A 20,490-nucleotide genomic window follows, 5' to 3' on the forward strand; every position below is an offset into this window, starting at 1 on the left:
GGGAAGGCTTATAGGAAAAAGAAAAAGATAACTACTAAATGTTGTGTGATAGCAGGTTAACAGCCCTGCCTCTGTGAATTTCCACGTATTGTGTGAAGTATTTTCCTGTAACTTTTGGCCTTCTGTCAAAAGGAAGGCAAATGAAGTGACTAGCCCTGACATGGACAATGATATTTTTTATTTCAGACAAGCTAATCTATCCTACTTGTGTGCATAAAAAAATTAAATTAAATAAAAATTTAAGATCAATGAATAAACAATCCACTTGAATAATGAAAGATTTTTGAAAAGCTGTATGTATCCAATTACATATATGATCACAAAGGGACAACTCAGCTATTCTTATCTGTATAAAAGCATAGTCCATCTTCCAAAAATGTGTGTGTATATTTAAATGCTGTACTGTAATTGGCCCCTGGTACATACTAAGCTCTCATCATGTTAGAAGGGGAAAAAAACACCATCTTGTATAAGATTTTAAGTTTTCAGAATTATTTTTAAGCACATAGTTGCTATTCATGTTCACAGTAACTTTATCAGAAATAAACTAAATGGTTTAACTTTCCTCCTGATTTACTTGAGAGTTTCATGTCTCAGTGGTTTTATGGGAAACAGTATGAAATTTAAATAATGATAATTGCACCTCCCTATGGTGTGTTTACCTTGATACTTAAATAATTTTTTGTTTTCTTTATAACTATTTTATGTGAAAGATCATTTTATTGCATAGATAAACAAAAAGAACTAAGAAATTAAGCCATTTGGTGGGGTCAAAATACCACTATTTCCACGTAGAATTTGTCCAGCAGACCATACAGCTTAGGAACAAGTTCCAAGGCATATTCAGTTCTTAAAGTGAGCTACAGACACGCTCCCTTATAATCCTTATGTTTTATTTTCTAGTGCTCTTGGAGACATTAAAATAGCTGAAGTGAATGTCAAGGGTTTATTTGTGAAGCTCATTAACTCTTCCTTTGACAAAGAACTGCAGATTGGAAACCATACTCTCCAACAAAATGTAAACGGACAAATAGTCTCCTTGTACCGATTCCTTCCAAATATCATAATGCAGGCCAATTCCACAGTAACAGTGAGTATAAGATATAAAGACTGTGAACTAGAACTCATTTATCTGCTCAGACTGTGGTTTAGTACCAGTGGTTTCTCCATCCCTAGATCTCTCTGTTAAATGTGATTTTTTTTTTTTTTTGGTCATTGGTGGTTAATTGTGCCACTTCATCCATCTCTGGATGTAAATTAATACCCATAATTAGTTGTCCGTAGCTTTCTTCAATTTGGTGTACAGTACTTTCTGTTTTTAGAATTTAACTATCAAAATGAAATGCCTAAGTTTCTAAGACTAAACAAACATAACTTTAAAAGAGCAACAAAGAGAGGATTTGCTTAGGTGATGCTGGAGAGCTCCCCCCTCTTTCTTAACGCTTTCCATTAAACCACATATGGTAGCTGTTCAGTTACACAGCTTGACATTCCATATTATACAGTCATCATATTTTAAAACCTCGTCTGTTTAGGAAAATACATTGACAATAACTCTCTGACATTTATAAAACTATGTTGAACTCCAATGGCGATTGTCATTAACAGAGTGTCTTCTTACAGGTCTGGTCAGCAGCCTCTGAAGCAGAGCATCAGCCACCATCAGATTTTCTTTGGAAAGAACAAAACAGGTTTAGGACAAGCCCAGATTGTACAACGATCCTGTGCAAACCTAACGGTGAAGTCAGTGTCCAGCTCTTAACGATCGTTTTTAAAAGGGCAAGCAGCTCTGCTTGTGTTCCTCTTCTCCTCTTAGCTTGCTGAATTATTTTTCCATCCTTAAAAGCTGGGACAGAACCAGCACAGACCGTCACAACACGTCAAGCAGATCAACAGCACCCTCTTCTCATTGCCAAAGTGCCGAGGAGCTGCTTACAATTTTGGCACAAATACATTTGATATCTTGCATTTCCAAGAAGCTACTTCACATTGCAGAGCCAAGAATGGGTGTTATTTATTGTATTTAGCCTAAAGAGAAGGACAAGAAAGGAAGGAACCCCACGCAGGCCTTTTCTACTCATTTATTCATTTCTCAAAGGCTTCTTGGGCGTCTCTGTTCTAAGGGCTGTAATGAGCGTCGTAAGTGTTGGGAATGTAACATAGAGTAAGACGTGATACCTACTCTTAAGGGGCTGATATTCTAATCAAAGAACCAACTCTAATTTGTAGGGACTATATTCTCTGTAAAATTAAGTGTATTAGAAATAACTTTGTGTAACTCATTCCCAACATTTTACAATTTTATATTTTCACTCTGCCTTCTCCTTGGTATCATATTAGCATAAATACAGACCCCAAAACATGCCAGTGAAGTTTAAAGATGTCTCGTTTTACAACAAACACTTACTCCTTTTTTGAAGCCATTCTTTAGATTTTTCTTAAGTGCCTGCCTTTTCTTATCCCCCATTCTTAACTCACTACGTCTTATAACTACTAATCCACACAGTATGTTAATTGAAATCTATTTCTGCATTTCTGTCTTGCTACACAGCACCTGAGGCTTAGGTTGACTATCCCTTTAGAGTAGACTTGCTAGCGTATTAAGAGCCATTTAAGGTCTTTCTGTGAAAACAACCAGTGATCATTATATGGAGTGAACACTCATTAGATGCAATTTTGCAGCCTTCACTCCCTTACCCTTACATATTTTTGTGGGCTCGAACTGAATTCTGTAATACTTCTGATAATTTTCACTGATGGGGAAGGTAAGGCTGTGCAATCTAAGTTGTTTACTCAGCCTCACAAGAAATCATTAGCAAAACTCAGGTTAGGGTTAAGACATGCTTGTTTCAGACCTTTCCCTGCATTTATTCACCTATCAGCCATTCTGCAAACACTTTGGGGGTTCTACTTTGTATGCACACTGTTCAAGTCACTGAGTGTTGAACCAGAGGGGTCCCTGAGCTCCGGGGATGCATGTTTTAGTAAATTGTCTTTGCCTGCAACTGAATTAGACTTTGTATTTTGACTACCCCTTTTACGGAGTGTTTTGAATTACCTCCGCATATAGGATCAGACCATTTCTGCAGGGTGATGTAAACACAAATAATTTTGATTGCTAGTGCAAGAGTGAACTTGATTGATTCATTTGGAAAACATTTACATATATTTAGTATCTTCCAAGCATTGTGCTAGGTGCTGGAAAAAATAGCGTAATTATTCCATGATTCTTGTCCTAAGAAAATGCAAGAGTCTGGTAGTAAAAATTAATATGTAGCAAGAAATAATTGCATTACAGTGAAACAATGCTTTAATAGAAGTCGGCGCACAGAGCATGGCAGCTTGCATTAGAGATGTCAACTCTAAAGGACAGCATCAGGAAAAGCCTTAGGGAGGAGAAAACACTTGTTTTGAGTCGCAGGATGAGAGGGAAGTCACCCAGTTAACCTGAACCATAATGGTCTTACCCTTTTCCTCCTCCCTAACTCAACCCTCGCCATGCTTTTCTGTGCTCTCTTCTCTAACCACATTGGCCTTCTTTCACTTTCCTAGTACTTAATTACTCCCTCAAGTCACAGGGCCTTTGCACATGCTCTTCCCACTCCATAGACTCTCTTTCCTCCCCTATTTACCTATTAATTCCTACTCCCTCTTTAGGCCTCAGCTCAAGCCTTTTTTTTTTTTAAGGTCACGTCCTATTGGAATTCCTACCCCATGGTAAAACAATCAGCGTTATTTAATTCAAATAGAAAATATTTTCATCAAATGCACTGAAATATGACTTTAAGTCAACCTAGAACCTCTAATATAAGCACAGAGTTCTCCACCCCCCCCACCGCTTTTTTTTTAACAATTAGTTCCTGTTCTCACCTCAGTGATACTGGACCTCACTATCTGCACTTGTCAGATAGATTTTCCTTGAAAAGATAGGTTTCTACATTCCCATAGACGTGCTGAAAAGCAGACAGATGCAAGGTTTCATCGTGCCTCTGGAATTGCTTTTTATATAACTTGTATATAGAAAATAACCCATATCTTGTGGGAAAAGTTACAGAGCCTAAAATCTGACTAAAACAGTTGCCAGTCACACAGATTAGAATAGATCCTGTTTCTGGTCTTGAAAATACTTTTTTTTTTTAAGATGGGGCAAAGAGAAGTTACATTATGGGTCATTAAAAAAAAGAAACCTGAAGTATGACAGACTACTTTTTGATTCATCACTAACATGGCAGTGGTTAATATTCAATATGGCTACAAATCGTGAGCTGTAATGTAAAGGTAGATTTAGTCCTGCGCTGCCACGAGTTAACTGTGTAATCTTCATTCTGTTCTCTAATAGGTAACGTTAAGCGATTATACAGTACAAGCACTAAGATTCTATAAGCTTACTGCTTTTGAAACAGGGCTAGACTTTTTCACCAGTCTCATTGTTGTCCTATACAATTTGCAGCCTCTATGTTATATGTCAGAAAATTAGTAGGCTTCTTATATTGTTCAGTGCCTAGGGCTTTCCCAATACATTGTTCTGTATTAGAGATTCAGACCGCTCCTGTGCTGGAGGAATTCACTGAGGGCTATTTCTATGTGCATTATCTCACTTGAGTCTCAGGTTATTTAAGCATTTTACAAAGGAAGAAAACGGGTCTTGGAAAGTTAAATATCCTGCTCAAGGTCACATGATTGGCAAAATGGCAAAACTAAAATAACCCCAGACATTATAATTCCAATAATTTTTCTGTTGTGCTAGAAATAGCCTACAAGTTTCATGTGGCCAACATTCCAGAGGTGAAATTAAAACGACATCCTTTTATTTGTTATCAAATATTTTTAAGTCTCACAATACAGGAAGAAATAAAATGTTGCTCATGGCTAGGAAAGGCTTACAGTCTTACTGAGAGACATTGCATTAAAAAGATCACAAACATTATTTTCCACACAAATATCTATGTTTGAGCTGCTAAAAAGGAGAGTCCCTAACTGATGACCTGAAGCAAAAGTGACAGTTTGCCTTCTGTGATCCATGAAATTAAACTTTTTTCCAGAGACTTCATCTTTCTCTTTCTTTGCCGTAGGCCCAGCCTCATTGAGCTTGCCTTGTGTTGCCTTTATGTGTATTTAACTTGTCAAGGCAAACAGAGGGTTTTTCAATGGTTACAGCATAAACCCAAACCTCTAATTTTATAAACTAAAAGCAGATCACAAGAACAAGTAGGGTGTTCGGGCACAGTTGTTGCTTAACTTTCTCACATTGAACGAAGACATAATTTATTCGTCCCTACACATGATTTTTCTGAATAATTTCTGCACGTATATGTTGTACACATGCCACATATTCAGGAAACCAAGATAAACTGCAGCTTTAGTGGTCCTGGGTCTCCTTAACAGTCCCACCTGGGATTCTGCCCTGGGGAACATGGTTTCCTCTCCATGTTTTCAGTTCTATTGCCCATTTCCCCATCTCAGATAAGATATATATATGCATCGATGTTTAAATATTTAAATTTTTAACTTACTGATACTACAACTACTTTTTGCACAATTCTTTGTGGTTATAAAATTCAGTAGCTTAACTGAATCTCACGACACCCTCATATAGCAATTGACCGCCACCGCCCTCCCCATTTTACATACGAGGGCACAGCCCAAGGCAGTAAGTGTCTAACCTGACTAAAGTTAAGCAGCTTGCAATTTTCAGAACTGGAAACGAAGGCCAGGATATCTTACTACAGCCTCCTTATGTGTTTCACTAATCCTTACATAGTACGTAAGTGACATTAGAGTTTGATTTGGGCATTTTATTGCAATAAGCCTATGGCATTTAAAAAACCTATCTAACTCCAACAGTATTTAATATTAATGAATCATTTTTGTTAGGCTGTTGCCTGGTACACTCCTATTCACTGGAAGCAAGCGTGGGAGAAATTAGAGACCGACATTGAATTTGACAGAAGCTCGATAGTGAGTTCAACATCTCGAAGGCACATGTTTCATTGGCCAGCAGCTCCAACAACTATCGAAAAACAAGATCAATCTAAGACAGGTTCCTCCAAATGTCAGGTGGAACATGTTCAAGCTTTTCTTAAGAGGTAAAAGTTGCTTGAGTTTTTTAAATTGAGTTCTTCCCATGGTTAGTAAGTGAGCAGGTGGGAGTGACTGGGTGTCAGGCAGCTGTGTGATGAATAGGTAAATCAATAATGACCCCCAAACTCCTATATGACCATAAAAAACATAATAATTTTTGTTTTAAAATATAAAGAACACAAAGCAAGTAGGGAAATACCCATGGGACCGGCTGGCGATTTCTGCTAGGTGAGACTGAGACCCCTCTGGCCATTGCATTTCCTGATGGTGCTGCTGTGAGAGGCACGGCCTTGAGTCTTCAGCAGGGCTCAGGTGGAGGGAGATTTGCAGTATCTAGAATTTTCATCTTGGATCAGGAGCTAGCTGTGGCTAACGGTGTAGAATTTATGTTTTTCATTTGTAGGCAAATGTTTCTAATGTGATAAAGGGGTTGCCCACAAAGTCTAGGAAAGCCACATTCTCTGCTCATGCAAAATGCTCATTCCACTCTCTCTGAGCCTTTACTACTAGTGCCACTGTGTGAAGTGCCTTTGGGGTTCAATTTGGGCTTAATTTTTCTTTTACAGAGAAAAAGAAATCCCACCAACCCTTTTTCCCAATCGCAGCCCTTGGTGCCACAGCCCTAATGTCCCTGCCCATCCCTACTGTCCTCTGATTGATCCTCACGACACCGGCATGGCTGGACGCAGCTTAGACACACAGCCCAGGTCTCAGTCAGCCGGGCCCAATCCAGCCCAGGTAAGTCAAAGGGAGAGTAAGTGGAGAGTAAGTGAGGGTGTGTGTGTGTGTGTGTGTGTGTAGAACTGGTGAAAAGGGGATTAAGTGGTAAAAAGTCACTAATTATTAAAAGCTGTTCGTATCCTCAAGCATAGATGGTTCCTAAAGCAAGTACTGTAAGCTGTTCACATTTGCACAGTGTCTCCTACTATTCCTGGTAGATTTCTGCTGAATAAATCAATGACTCAAAAGAATAGCATGGCCAGCAAGAATGCATGAGACTCTTGAGGTCCCATCAGGAGGATATTTTGTTTTTCATTAGGCAGGATGAACTGGTCCTACAAGTTAGGCTGTGCTGAAAAATATCCATCTTTTACAAACATACGCTAATACTAATCCCAAATCCTTATTCTTTTTTGACCAGATACTTCTTAAGACCTATAAGTAAAGCTTTTAAAGTTGGCATTATTAGCCAAGGATCTGTTCATGGATTTCTGAAAGTCCATGAATATGCTAAATTTGGAGCAGAAATGTATGTCAACGTGATGTTTTCTGGGTAGAGAGCTCCATGAGTTTCACCAGATGCCCCCAAATGTTTCAGAAGAACTGATTAGACCAAGTGCCAGATCCTAAGCTGTGAAGAAATACTTGCATACAGCAGCTATGTGCTGGTGAAGTTATGACTTGCAAACTTAGATTTAGCAGAGGGATGCTTTTTTAAATGAAATCTTGAGCAGAATCCCAATGTATAAAGTGGGTAAAAGCAGAGCTGTCCAAGTTGAAGAGGAGTGATTCCCACTACCTGTTACACCCATCTTCTTCCCTGCTCTCCCCGTGATCTTTGAGGCACCTATCTGGAATCACAGTATGAAACACACCATGTTAGTATGCTGACATATTGTTGGGACATAGCACCCCCAAAATAATACCTTTTGGAAGTCGAATGATGGAAAATTTATAAATTCCTGAACACACTCCATTTCGTAAAATTAAGTGCCCTGTGTCTTTGTGCCTGAGGTTCTTCATCTGCAAAGAGACTGGGTCTGAAATTTAAAGGGCTCCTTCAGCAGCAGGTTTTATGTACGTGGAATACATAGTTTTATTTTGTATAGAGCACGTGTAGTACTTCATGACTTACACTTGAGATTTTTCAAAAAATGCCTTCATGTTTTTCTCCAATTAATGTAGCCTTCACCGTCTTCCTCATTCTGAGCAACTTGTTTTCCAAAGAAATTTGATTCCAGATTTTTCCTGATGCACCTTTCTGTGGTGATGGCAACTCACTATGATTATTCAGTAATTTTTGTTATTCAACACAAAACATTTCACTTCATCTGTATATCCTGTAATAATAATTTTAAAAGCGAGCTTCTTTAATACTTTCAAGGCCTCTGTTCATCATTACATACCGTTAAATTTTTCTATTCATTAAATTTTCAATATTAACGGATGTACATCAGAATTGTAAGAGCTTTTCTTTGATTTCAGTTGAGAAAGATGGGCCACAAAGAGACAGGTGTTATGAATGATTCATTGATCATTGACTGGATAACAGCAAACCTTGAATCACCAATTCACTTCCTTGAAAGAACATAACATGGTTCACCAAGGGACAGTTACCTGGTTTGTTAATTAGCCATCCTCTTTTTAATTTGCCTGCACTGGACTATTAGATATCATTAGCGCACTCCTCAATAAGTGACAAAGAAAAAAAGAGATAAAACAAAAATTCATCAGTTTCACTCATAGTCTCTTCCATCCTGCTCCTGTCCCCCTCACTAACAAACAGACTAGTTGGCTAAGTTACGGAAGAATCTTAGTTGCATGTGACTCTTCTGCCTGGGACCAGCTGCCTTGTTTTTGACTGTGCCTCTCAAATATGTTATGGAGGCGCCTAGAGACTAACAATTCAGATAATTTTAAAGAAACATCTGCATGTAATATGCCTAACTTATGCCAACACATTTTGTTTTTAAAAATATGTGAAGATACAGAAGGTATAGAGGATAATGTTAAGAACACTGGTGTATTACTCCTTCCAGATGAATGCACGTCAACCTTGTGTAATATGCTTCACGTTACCAAGAAAAGCCGGATAAATCTGAAATCCCCTTTGATCCTCTTTTGAGTTCTGATGTGAAATTGGAATAAGTCATTATGGTCATCATTTTCATATTGATATATTCCAGTGTATTAGTTATAATATAGTTCATCAGAGCTCAGTCATTTCCAAGAGCATCTCATGGCAGAGATGGCTGATTACTGCCTCTAAACCATTATTCCTTTAGACACAAGACCCAAAGGTCCAGGGAAACCTAGACTCGGCCACCAAGAATAAAGCCTGTTCTTCACAGTCTCTGCTGCATCTAAGCAAGACCGTGTATCTGCATTGTGTGTAACGGGATGTGAGCAGAAATGGTGTACAGGACATCTGGGTCACGCACATGGACCATGTGCTCCCCTGTGTCTCCACCGTGATGTTTACAGGGCTGGAGCTGCCATCTCGCAGCCCAGGGATGAAGCCATATGTTGAGGATGGAAACGGCATCCTAAATGCCCTGCACTGGCACCGCTCCAGACCAAGTGAGAGAGAAATAACCTAGTTAGGCCGCTGTTATGTCTGACCAGATGGCCCACACAGGATCGCTACCATTTAGTTTCACTTAACAGACTGCTGGTCAAAAAGCAAACAAAAATCTCAACTAGAAAGGACATTTTAAAGATAATTAGGTAAATTTGAACACAGAATGAATATTAGATGTCGACCAGTCATTGTTCTTTCCTTAGATGTGTTCACTGTGTTGGGGTTATATCGGCTGTTCTTAGATTCATGCAGAGATCTTTACTGAATTCCTACTGGTTTGGTGCGATGTAAGCGTAGATAGATAAACAAAGATAGTGCGAGTATGGTAAAGGGTTAATTCTGAGTCTAGGTGACAGGTATACAGATGTAGTCATATAATTCTGTCATACTTTCCGTATGTTTGGAATTTGCCACAATAAAATTTTGGAAAAATAAACAAGAAAGGCATCTTTAGTAGAATGTGGTGTGCACTTGGAGCTATGAGAGCACAGAGGCAAGGCACTGACTGCAGCCTCAAAGGTTCACTTTGGAGAAGGAGAAAGACCCTTTAACAAAGCATATGGGTTTGCCCTGCATGGCCACTATTATTCCCATGCCTTGTTAGAACGTGCTCTCTTCTCACGGAGATTGGCTGACAAATTGTGGACAACTTGGTCAATCTTCTTCTGTCACTCGAGTTAAATGGAAGAAACTAGTCTGAAGAGAGTATCCTGCAGACACTGCTTTAAGCTAACAGCGTGGGGGTGTGCGCCGTTTAATGCACTGTGTTTTCACAGTGTCTAGCACACCTGCCTGTCATCAGTGATCCATGCTGCACCCGGCAATGGACTTGACAGCTGCAACCAACTCCCATACAAATGTTATTATAGTAATCACAGTGATAATGTTCCTTTGTTTCTGACGGTTGCAAAGCCATACTTTTAAAAGTCAATCTGCTGGAAAACAAATGAAACGAGAACATAGATAACATTATGCAGGAATGAAACAGTTAAAATCTTGTCAGTGTAAGCTCTATGTTAAGGTCACATTTATGGAATTTTACTTTCGTTAGACTGTGGGTCTGACTCATTACAGTTCAATAGATCCAGCTTATCTGTCCTGAGATCAAAGTATTTTTTCCCAATAAGAGTATACTTCCAATCCACAATGGTAACAAAGGGAAAAAAACACAAGTTTGAAGTAAATTTTCTTTCTGCATCCTTCATGTGAGTATTTGTTCTGTTTACTCGTGTCTAGACCTGCATTGCATTGTTTACGTTTAGCAGATTAAGAATTTGCAATGTTGAACATCACTTCTGTATGACTGGCCAGATTTTTAGTTAATATTATATATATATCATATATAATATAATAAATATAATAATATATATAAATAATACTGCTATGTATAGTTATGTGTATACTGATATATATATTAAACAGTATAACTACAAATTGTATGAATTGATATATAGAAATTTTTAAACAAAAACTCTGACTATCCTGTGATATACAGAAGCCAATTACTTGGACCTCTTAGAATCAGACTGAGTAAAAAATAATTACTTGAAGGAACACTACAAAACGCCAAGCGTTTCTGTTCATTTTTTGTTATCAAATAGTAGCATCGAAAAAAGCAGGAGCTCTTTTATAAAGAGAAATTATATTACATCATATTCAAAAGTAATGCTTTTTCTCTTCTGTCGCTTTGCTTTCAGAAAATTCAGATTGCAATATCATAATTCTGTAGGACTTTCTCTTTTTTTTAAGAAAATAGACAAGTGAGAACCATTTATGTGTCTCTTCTTACAGCTGAAATAAAGGTTTTTTAATGACCATATAAAGAATTCTAAAATATTAGTTCTAATGACAGGGTGATTGGGTAACTTCATGACTAGATCTTTTATTTCAAAACATTTCAACATTACAAAACAGAAGTATTTTAAATTAATTGCCCTTGAGTTATGAAAGATTGTAATCTCGTTTATGGAAATACGTCATTAATGATCCATTTCTTCACACAAGTAAAAAAAATTACTATTTTAGGAAGTCACAGTATTCAGATTAAAGTTACTAGGTGCTAAACATTCCAGGCTCAAATAACCCAAGAAACTACCATCGCGTACTGGAGTTGAAACAAACACCGCTACCGCTGACAATCCTAGCGTTGAATCTCAAGAAATTACAGGCGGAAATTTTCTATAAGTGTTTTCTAGGTCTAAACTATAGTACTTAGCTGAAGAACAAGCTTTCAGAGTGCAGTTTAAAACCTTCATCCCCAGGCTAGTCAGTCTGGAAGGACACACATAAAATATTTACAAGATGTGTTTCATGCCAACACGTTGCTCCAGAAGATGAGAAGTGATGACTAGATTGTTCTTCGAGCTAAACCACCGCCTGTGGTAAGGAAGGTATTTTAGAAGCTTGTTTATATTCCAGGTCCATAACTCACTATTCAGAAAGTGCACACTCTCATCAGAACAGCATCCCGATTCACTGGATTTAGAAACCTGCTAGCAGCCAAGAGAATCATTGTGTCTCAGCAGAAACACCCTATGTTTTTGTTAATCTTCCTTGCAGATCACAATTTCACATCCAGCTTCTGGATGTTGGGGGTTGTTTTTGTTTTTGTTTTTGTTTTCGTTTTTGCAGTCAAATACTAACAATTTAACCTGATAGTCCTCCTGAGCTCACAGAGGAGAGTGAGGTATGAAGGAGGAGCTTTCCTGCAGTGGTTTTTTCCAGAGAAGCTCACTGTTGCCTGGACCTAGAATATTGTTTTTCTTTCCTCTCTTTTATTTTACAGGAATAAAAAAAATCTTGTCTCTGGGCTAAAAGTAATTTGTGATCGGGATCGTCTGTTCCAGCACTATTTCCATTTGATACGCTGGTTTTTTTTTTAATTAAACAAATTGCATTTAAACCAAGTGACTTTCAGTCCATGCCTAAGTGCATGGAAGTGAGGGAGGAGGCCAACAGTCACCTCTTTCATCACCAGGGTGGAGTCGGCCAAACTGGCGGGCCAGGCAGCATCAGCTTCTGTCCACACAACCTCCTCATACATCCCTCTTGGTGCAGACTTATTCCTGTACCTCCCTCCTCTAGCTACCTCATCGTTACGGCTGCCACAACTGTAGAAAGCACTTGAGGAATTTTACAGGCTGGTAAAATTATTCTGCAACCTCACTTTTAAAAAATATATCTTCCAGACATTTCTCCTCTCCAAGTTTTGATTAATTGTATCTTGAAGTGCATGCTTCCTTTTAAAATGAGTCATTGAAAACTTGGCCTTAATAATCAAATAATACTTTCCAAGTAGTATTAAAACACCTTGGTTCAAGTTACCGTTAAATACTGTTCTTAAACCTTAGATTTCTTTCAAATGAAAGATAATCCTTTTGTTGTTAGTTTGTTCCAAGGTTTGTTTCAATGTGAGAAATTAATGCTTGGAATATTGGTGAATCCTGCCCAGTCCCCTTAACCCCTGCTTTTTTGGGTTTGCAGAGACCAAGAAAAAACAAGACGTCTGAGTTACAAAAGTAATAGGCAGTCAATTCAACTTTTAAAGGTAAGTAGCAGTATTGCAAATTTGCCTTCTTTGCAGAAAAATAATGACTAAAATAATTTGTAGCTACGTCTTTAAGAGCCATCAGAACACGGATTATTCTCATGTATTCTGTAGTGATTAATATTCTGTTAAATATTTATGTTGCTTTTGGAGTCATCTGTTTCTGTCTTCCTTGTTGTATGATAAACTTTCTAAGAATGGGAAACAAGGAAATAGCACATCTTTACTTTTTGCCTAATATCCTCGTCCTGTCCTTGGTGGTTAAGAGTGACTGAAACCCAGAGTCACTTCAAATACTAAAAACTCTATTCTGCAACCATGCTAATACCTTTCAATTCCTATAAGCAACAGATTATTAACAGCTTAGCAGAAATCATTCTGGTTAAAGAGACTGCAGAAGCTTGGTAGTTGTGTATCTTCTGAGCAGTGATGAAGGGGAAAATTAGGAACTCTGGCCTCTGCTAATCTTCCGGCATTGCCTCATCTTTTTCATGATGATATCAACATCTAAGTAATAGAGGAAGAAGATCTCAACGGCTTTCTGTCTTACAAGTGGTTGTGTTTAAACTCTTCCCCAAAGACCTGGTGACTAGGCAATTTTTGGTCAGGGAATCCTTTTGTTCAGAATCCTTTTCTAGTTGACATTCTTCACTGCCCTAGTCCAATACCTGATCTATTTATATTTCTTCTTTCTTTTTTTTTAAAACATCTTTTATTGATTTATAATCATTTTACAATGTTGTGTCAAATTCCAGTGTAGAGCACAATTTTTCAGTTACACATGAACATATACATATATTCATTGTCACATTTTTTTCCTCTGTGAGCTACCATAAGATCTTGTATGTATTTCCCTGTGCTATACAGTAAATCTTGTTTATCTATTCTACATTTTGAAATCCCAGTCCATCCCTTCCCACCCCCCAACCCCTTGGGAACCACAAGTTTGTAATCTATGTCTATGAGTCTGTTTCTGTTTTGTATTTGTTTTTTTTGTTTGTTTGTTTGTTTGTTTTTAGATTCCACATGTGAGCGATCTCATATGGTATTTTTCTTTCTCTTTCTGGCTTATTTCACTTAGAATGACATTCTCCAGGAACATCCATGTTGCTGCAAATGGCATTATGTTGTCGATTTTTATGGCTGAGTAGTATTCCATTGTATAAACATACATCTTCTTTATCCAGTCACCTGTTGATGGACATTTAGGCTGTTTCCATGTCTTGCTCTTTTTTCTGACTAGGCTTTAGATTCATTCCTTGATTTAAGAATAAAACTACAGCCACCTGATTCATAACTTGTTAGTATTCTGGACTCTGCTGGCGGCAATCACTTAACTTTACTCCTCTACACAGCGTGCTGGCCTTTTGTGGTTCCCCCAGCTCCCACATCTGTGTACCAACCTTTCAAGTTTTCTCTGATTGCTCAGCTGTCCAATTTCTCTTGGCTTTTCTCTCCTAGATTATCCCTAGTCATCATCTTCTGTTTTTCTGGAGGTGACCTGCACTTTTACAAGTCCACTCTCTCCCTTTCTACAGCATCATTATCCTCCAGCTTCCAACTGCTTAAAAATGTGATGGCTATGCCTTCCTTCCTGTTGTTCTGAGAAGCCTTCTTCTCAGACACTTCTTATAGGACACTGGGACTGTAAATGGACTTATTCCAACCACTTCATTTTAGGGTGAAAGAAACAGAAATCTGTAAGGACAAGTTACCAAAATTCACCTAGTAATCAACCACAGGGCCAAGATTAAACTAAAGGTTTATTTTATTGCAAACAGCTGGAGAATCCAGCCTTGGCCCCCACTGATATAATCTCTGTTCCCAGAAGTATCTACACCAGGATCCATTTCTTCCAGTTGGCACAGCCCTGAGCAGGGTGTCCTTGGAATGCCAAGGATGGGATCTGGAATCTGTCACAGGCATTAGCAACCAGCATGTCTACAGTTCAAGTACCCTTCACTTCCTGTAGCCAGAAGGGACTTCTACTCAGGACTGAACATGCAGACAAGTTGGAAAGGGGGACATTTTATTACATACAAAAATGAGGATTTTTTGTTACTGTTGGTTTTGGTTGGGAAAAAAATGTTCTGGATCCTCTCATAGGATATTGAATAACATAATTTTGGCAAAAGTTTTTAGTCTTTGTTGGTCTTCCTCAGTCATTATTTTGCTTGACTACCATGGTCACGAATTTGTTCACTGAGCCTCTCTGTGGGAGATTCTTTGGTAGTTCTGATTGTGTGTGGTTGGTTTTTGTTTTGTTTTGTTTTGTTTTGTTTTGTTTTTAACCCACACTGTTTTGAAAAGTTCTAGGCTTCTTGAGATGCCTTCCGTCTTCTCAGAGCCTCTACCCCCCATCAGGTGGACATCTTTAGAATGGTCCATCAGTGTACTCTCAGAATATTTCTGAAGCCTTTCCTTCAGTATTGCAGTCAGCTTCTGAGCCTGGAGAGTCGGTTCATGGAGAGCTGTTCAGAGACAAAGCCATCGTGCAGTGCTCACTGGTACTCATGACCACTCCTTGGTGACTCGTATTGTTATGCACTCATACAGCATTTCATGATTTTCACATTATCTTGTTTGAGCCTATGAGGTAGGCAGTGCTGGTATCATTTCTGTTTTATGGTTGAAGAAACTTCAGGTCAGTGAGATTCAGTGACTCACCCAAAGTCACTTAGATAGTACGTGGCAGAGTTAAGACTAGAATCTTAGCCTAATGCCAGTGCTTTGCCACACCTCTCTGCCAATCAAGCATTAAGATTATCTTTGCCTTACTGACCCCCTCAACTTGTTGGAATGGCAAAAACAGCACACATTTAGAAGTAGGACTAGAAAAAGACATTTTCATTCATGAAAAAAAAAGGAGTTGGGTACCATGAGAATCTTAAGACCTCTCCATACACCCAAAAAGATTCAAGTCCTATCTTCAAAATTGCTAACTGAAGAGTGTCAATTATTGGTACAAACACAACACATCAAAGTTTAATCTCAAGAGTCTTTGACTCCTAATTGCATTTTTACGTTAATCACGTTTCTAAGCTACCAGTGAATAAATCCATGCAGTTGCACTTGGAGTCACAGCTCTCAAATGCCCTCTTTGGTCAGAACTTTGCGAGGAATGTGTGAGACCTTCTGCTGTCTGACTAATGGGCAGTGCAGATGGGTGATGCCACAGAAGGCTGCAGAAGCAACTTCCCACAGGTTAAAGTAGAGAACTCTGGAAAAGCCAAGCAATTTCGCTTCGTGTCTGCCACCTGCCATAGGAACTCCCAGACTTGCTAGGACACACTGAGGAATCTAGGGCAGAGAAGAAAGAGGGGAAAAGGAGCAGGGGCAGAAGTGGGACTTGCATATCACCAGCAGTGTCCTCAAGGATGTGAAATTGCTTAAGACCAGGGAAGGCAGCGCCAAAATGGCAGACATGGGATGTTGAGTTCACAACTGGCAAAAGCTCCTGTACTTACAAGGCACGCCTGTGTATTGCACTGGGCACTCCTAGTGAAGTCCTGGTGATGGAGTCCTTCCATGAGCCGAGCTGCGTTCACACATCACCCACTGTTCTGAGTGGTCCAGACTGGACAACTCAAACATGGAGTGTATTTCTCGGACCCTGGCAGGAACTTTCCATTAGCAATTTCTCCTCTTGGAGCCAGTTATTATGAGTGAAGAGTCAATATTTAACAGCACAGAAAAGGAGGACTAATTTTTTTAATTGTTTAGTTTGTTTTTAATTGAAATATAGTTGCTGTACAATGTTATATAAGTTACAGGTGTACAGTAATAGTGATTCACAATTTTTAAAGGTTCTACTCCATTTATAGTGATTATAAAATATTGGCTGTATTTCCTGTGTTGTACAATATATCTTTGTAGCGTATTTTATATGTAATAGTTTGTACCTCAATCCTCTACCCCTACATGGCCCCTCCCAACCCTTCTAGTGGTAACCACTAGCTTGTTTTCTACATCTGTGAGGCAGCTTCTTTTTTGTTTTATTCACTAGTTTGTTTTATTTTTTAGATACCATTTTGCAAGTGATATCATACAGTGTTTGTCCTTCTCTGTCTTATTTCACTTAGCATAATGCCAGGAGGACTAATATTTAATCCTCTTTAATATGAAACCTTGCTAAAGGAGTTTTGAAAGTCTAATGATTAAATTTTCTGATGTCAGTGTTTTCTATCTATATTTTGTTGTATATTCCTTCCATCCATGTACTAATCTTTTTCTCCTCTCAGCCCTGAAAGTGGTCTGTTTCCAAAGTTCTTTACTCGGTTGAAATTTCATGAATGTTTGTTTCCCATAACCTTCTTCCTTTGAAGTCGTTCAGCCACCCTGGAATCCTCTGTCTTCCCAACCTCACCTAAGTGTGTCACAGTTAGGTTGTACAGGAGGAGTAAAAAGACCTGCGATCTCTACTCTCCACCGTGGTGGGTCAGCGGTATTCCATAGCTTAAAGGAAACCAAATGTCTGTGCAGATGTCTCCAGCTCCATTTCCACAGAGGAGGACATAAACGTCTCAGGCTGAGAAGTCTCCTGCTAGGACTCCCAGAAAAAAACTCAAGCAGTTGCACACGGAGAAACAAAACTTTCTCTTCTTTGTTATATTTTTATGTGTGTTAGTTGGTATATATTAAATCTGCAGCACATCTGAGATGTTTAATGGAAAAGATAATTAGGTTCTACTCAAGTACCACCAAGAAGGATCTGAAGGGTGTGAACATTTAGAAATGACTCATTAAGCTGATTGTCTCAGAATCATTTTGATCTTCATATTTAAGGCCAGAAATAAACAGCATCCGTGACCAGCTAGGGAAATAGCTAAGTTGCTTAGGAGTCAAAGAACCTTGCATATCATAAATCAGCATTAGAACAGGAACCTCAATGAGCACACACATCACAAAGCTGAGTTAGAAGGAGGAAAAAAAATGAGTAATCCTTTCACCCTGGCAAAAGGTGAGGCATCGGAGAATAATTTCCTCCCTCCTGTTATTGTCCTCCATCCATGAGTATGTTCTGGAGCTGCTGTTTCCTGGCCTTAAGTCTAGTGTGAAGGAAGGACTCTGATCATCTCTGCTTTATTTTGCTATGACAGTTTCAGCTTACCTACAGTCTGTGTTACATTTCACCGTGCATTGCCGTTTTATCTTTTGCTCAGGACGATAACATCCGAGTCTAGAGAACCACACAAGGATGCCTGACATGACACAGCCTGCCTTCCACACAGGACGGGAAGCCAGCAGCAAAGGAGAACGTGGTTTCTCTTAGGAAAGATCATTCCTCGGGACTTTACTGTAACTATCTCTTAAAGAAGGAGACGGAGTTTGTGGACAAGTTAAAACATTTGTTTTTCTAGGCTGCTAAGAAGAAAAACATTGTTCAAGAGCAAAACCATCCCAGTTTTCATTAAGTTTCTTAAGCACTGACTTCAGGCTTTTATACCCTGCCCAGCTGTTAGGTCTGTCTACAACTTCTGCCGTTTCTGCAGATGCGTTTTCCAAAAAGCACATGTTTCAGGAATTCTGAATCACGTGGTGTGTCTGGTCTCTACACTTAGAATCTGTCTCCTTAAAGCAGGCATTAATTTGCCTTCCTAATAACTGGAAATAATAGATGAAGTTTCTACAGAGTGGCTAGTTGGGGGGTTTTAAACCTGCCTACACTTAGCTCAGATTCAGCCAAAATCATCTCCTCTTCCACCATGTGATACTCGGTACAAAATCTCATGGACAGGGAATGCCAAGAATGTTTTAATTAAATAATCTGATGAAGCTACCTTTCTAAAAAAACTCACTTATTATTCTTTAGCAATCTTACTCTGTACCTATCAAGAGTGTAGAAGTTGAAAACCTAATGACTATGTTCATGTTTAATGCTGACCCACTTTGCAGTCAGAAGGTATGGTTGTTTCGGTCTCTGAGAACAAATCCTGTCTATGCCTTGTAGCCCAGCTTAATTTCACTTAATTTCTGTTTATTTATATGACATATTCAGGGAGATGGGGCATATACAGTCTTGGAATGTGAGGAGGAGCAAGAAAAGTGAGGATTTTCCCCCATTATAATCTCTGTTTGAAAAATAAAGGAACGTAAAATAACCCAAAAATCCATTAGTGGTCAACATTGAGGTTTGTTTTATTATATCCAAATATCAAGGGCCAAAAATACTTTATTTTTAAAAAGTCATGTACCGAGGGACTCAAACATATACTTATATACCAACATTTACAGCAACATTATTCATAATAGCCAAAAGGTGAAAACATCCCAGGTGTCCATCAAGAGATGAATGGATTTATAAAATCTCATATATATGCATAACAATATTATTCGTCCATTAAAGAAATAAAATTCTAATATATGGTTTAAGACGGATAAATCTTGAAAATATTATGCTAAATGAAATAAGCCAGACTCAAAAGGACAAATATTCTGATCCCATTTGTCTGAGGCACATAGACTAGGCAATTTCACAGAAATGGACAGCACAGTACAGTTTACCAGGGGCGAGGGGAACGGGAGAAGGAGGAGTTGCTGTTCAGCAGGTACAGAGTCTCTGCTCAGGATGATGAAAAAGCTCCAGAAATAGTGATGACGGTTGCACAATATTGTGAATCTACTTAATGCCACTTAAAAACAGTTAAAATGTGGGGGAGGGTATAGCTCTGTGGTAGAGTGCGTGCTTAGCACGCATGAGGTCCAGGGTTCAATCTCTAGTACCTCCATTAAAAATAAATATATAAATCAATAAATAAGCCCCCCCAGAAAAAAATGTTTAAAAAATGGGGCTTGGGTATAGCTCAGTGGTAGAGCACATGCTTAGCATGCACAAGGTCGTGGGTTAGATGGCCAGTACCTCCATTAAACATAAATAAATAAATAAATAAATAAATAAATAAATAAATAAATAAACAAACAAACAAACAAACAAACAAACAAATAAACAAACCTAATTACCGCCTTCCCCCAAAAAAACAAAACCAAAAAAAATTTTTTTAATAGTTAAAATAATAAACAAACAAAACTCTAATAATTCTGATCAGTATTTCCAAGATGGAAAAAAAAAAAGGCATACACCAGTCTAAAGCATCTGAGAAGACTGACATTGCTTGACAAAATAATTTGTCATGTACTTTTTGGTTTGATACAAAGAAGATTCACATGAACTCCTGCATAATGATGCAGCATAAATATTTTCTAGTCACCAGGCCACACCAATCACATTATTTCCTCGAGCCTCTGGACACTCAGGAGTAGACGTGTACATTTTCAGATAACTGTCAGTGACACCTCCTGCCACTTTGAACCATTAAGTGTGATCTTCGAATTACACGCTGGCTCGATCGTGTAGGCTCTTCTGTCTGTTCCATGTTACTATAGAAACTGTGTCGTCATGGTGCCGTCTGAGAGGGTACAATAAAAGTTAACTTATTCCATGGCTCATAATTTCTTCCAGCTGCTGCCATTTGTGATGCTCATGTTCACATTGGGAGTATAAACATACAACCAAAAGGGTTCTGGGAACCAAAGCCAACAAGCTATCTCACCCGTGCAGGCT

At 38.5% G+C, this 20,490-nt stretch overlaps 1 protein-coding gene across 20 annotated transcripts in view; it reads left to right on the top strand.

Annotated features, from left to right (window-relative positions):
* Positions 1-19,042, top strand: part of LMNTD1 (lamin tail domain containing 1) — a 312,291-nt gene extending 293,249 nt beyond the window's left edge. For 19 of the 20 annotated variants that reach the window (XM_032473196.1, XM_032473194.1, XM_032473195.1 and 16 more), the window contains 6 exons: positions 904-1,090; positions 1,624-1,743; positions 5,875-6,086; positions 6,648-6,819; positions 12,866-12,929; positions 18,092-19,042. In XM_032473196.1, coding sequence (XP_032329087.1) covers positions 904-1,090; positions 1,624-1,743; positions 5,875-6,086; positions 6,648-6,819; positions 12,866-12,904 — 730 coding nt within the window. In that variant the 3' untranslated portion in view covers positions 12,905-12,929; positions 18,092-19,042. The remainder of the gene's footprint in view (positions 1-903; positions 1,091-1,623; positions 1,744-5,874; positions 6,087-6,647; positions 6,820-12,865; positions 12,930-18,091) is intronic. The other variant, XM_032473200.1, reaches the window with a different exon arrangement.
* Positions 19,043-20,490: the final 1,448 nt, after the last annotated feature.

This window comes from Camelus ferus, chromosome 34 (assembly GCF_009834535.1).
Source record: "Camelus ferus isolate YT-003-E chromosome 34, BCGSAC_Cfer_1.0, whole genome shotgun sequence".
Lineage (NCBI taxonomy): Eukaryota > Metazoa > Chordata > Mammalia > Artiodactyla > Camelidae > Camelus > Camelus ferus.